The 1046-nt window shown below is 63.5% G+C and overlaps 2 protein-coding genes across 2 annotated transcripts in view; one reads left to right on the plus strand and one right to left on the minus strand.

The window, feature by feature from the left end:
* Window positions 1-50, minus strand: part of RPUSD3 (RNA pseudouridine synthase D3) — a 2058-nt gene extending 2008 nt beyond the window's left edge. The window contains exon 1 of the mRNA XM_019619978.2: window positions 6-50. Within this exon, the coding sequence (XP_019475523.1) occupies window positions 6-50 (45 nt within the window). The remainder of the gene's footprint in view (window positions 1-5) is intronic.
* On the plus strand, window positions 49-1020 carry JAGN1 (jagunal homolog 1). The gene is made up of 2 exons (XM_010718593.3): window positions 49-186; window positions 391-1020. The coding sequence occupies exons 1-2, from the start codon at window positions 98-100 to the stop codon at window positions 851-853; spliced, it is 552 nt and encodes a 183-aa protein (XP_010716895.1). The 5' UTR covers window positions 49-97; the 3' UTR covers window positions 854-1020.
* Window positions 1021-1046: the final 26 nt, after the last annotated feature.

Raw genomic sequence — 1046 nt, forward strand, 5'->3', positions numbered from 1 at the left:
CCTGCGCCTGTCGTGGGTGGGTGATCACGGGAAGGTGGGATGGAGGCCATAGGGGTCCTCCTGGGGGTCTCCTCAGTCTGTGTTTCTGCAGGCAGCTATGGCGTCTCGAGGTGGGCCCCGTGCTGCTGGCACTGATGGCAGCGACTACCGGCACCGGGAGCGCGTGGCTTCGCACTACCAGATGAGGTGGGTGTCACGGAGCCTCTGCTCCCCAAACTGCGGGGCTGTGCCCTCATCGGGGCCGTGACAGAGTGATTCCCCTCCGTGCTACATCCCCATCACGGCCGTGACAAAGCCGTGCCGATGCTGGGCCGTGATGGGGCTGTGACCCCACCAGGCTGTGACAGAGCTGTGTCCCAACTGTGCTGTGACCGTGCCGTGTCCCCACAGCGTGGCCCTGAAGTCAGAGATCAAGAAGCTGACCTACGTGCACGTGGGGCTGTGGCTGCTGCTGCTGGCACAGATGTGTGTGGGGCATCTCAAGCTGCTGCCCCATGACCGCGTGGCCATGCCCTACCAGTGGGAGTACCCCTACCTGCTCAGCATCCTGCCCTCACTACTGGGCCTGCTCTCCTTCCCCCGCAACAACATCAGCTACCTGGTGCTGTCCATGATCAGCGCCGGGCTCTTCTCTGTGGCACCGCTCATCTACGGGGCCATGGAGATGTTCCCTATGGCTCAGCAGCTCTATCGGCACGGCAAGGCGTACCGCTTCATCTTCGGCTTCTCTGCCGTCTCTGTCATGTACCTGGTGGTGGTGGTGGCCGCCCAGGTGCACGGCTGGCAGCTCTACTATAGCAAGAAACTGCTGGACTCCTGGTTCACCAGCACGCAGGAGAAGAAGAAAAAATGAGGGGGGTTGGGTGGAGCCTCTATGTGCCACGCGTGGAGTGTTCGGGGGCCGCTGGCGGTGCTTCAGGGCGGCTGCTGCTGGTGCGGAGGTCTCCGGGGCTGAGCCCGGTGCTGGGGCTGCGAACGCGTGTCACCGTACGGAAATAAAGCCCCTCCCGTGCTTTCCCACTCGTGTCTGCGCCGCCGCAATCAGG

The sequence above is a fragment of the Meleagris gallopavo genome, chromosome 14, assembly GCF_000146605.3.
Source record: "Meleagris gallopavo isolate NT-WF06-2002-E0010 breed Aviagen turkey brand Nicholas breeding stock chromosome 14, Turkey_5.1, whole genome shotgun sequence".
Taxonomy (NCBI): domain Eukaryota; kingdom Metazoa; phylum Chordata; class Aves; order Galliformes; family Phasianidae; genus Meleagris; species Meleagris gallopavo.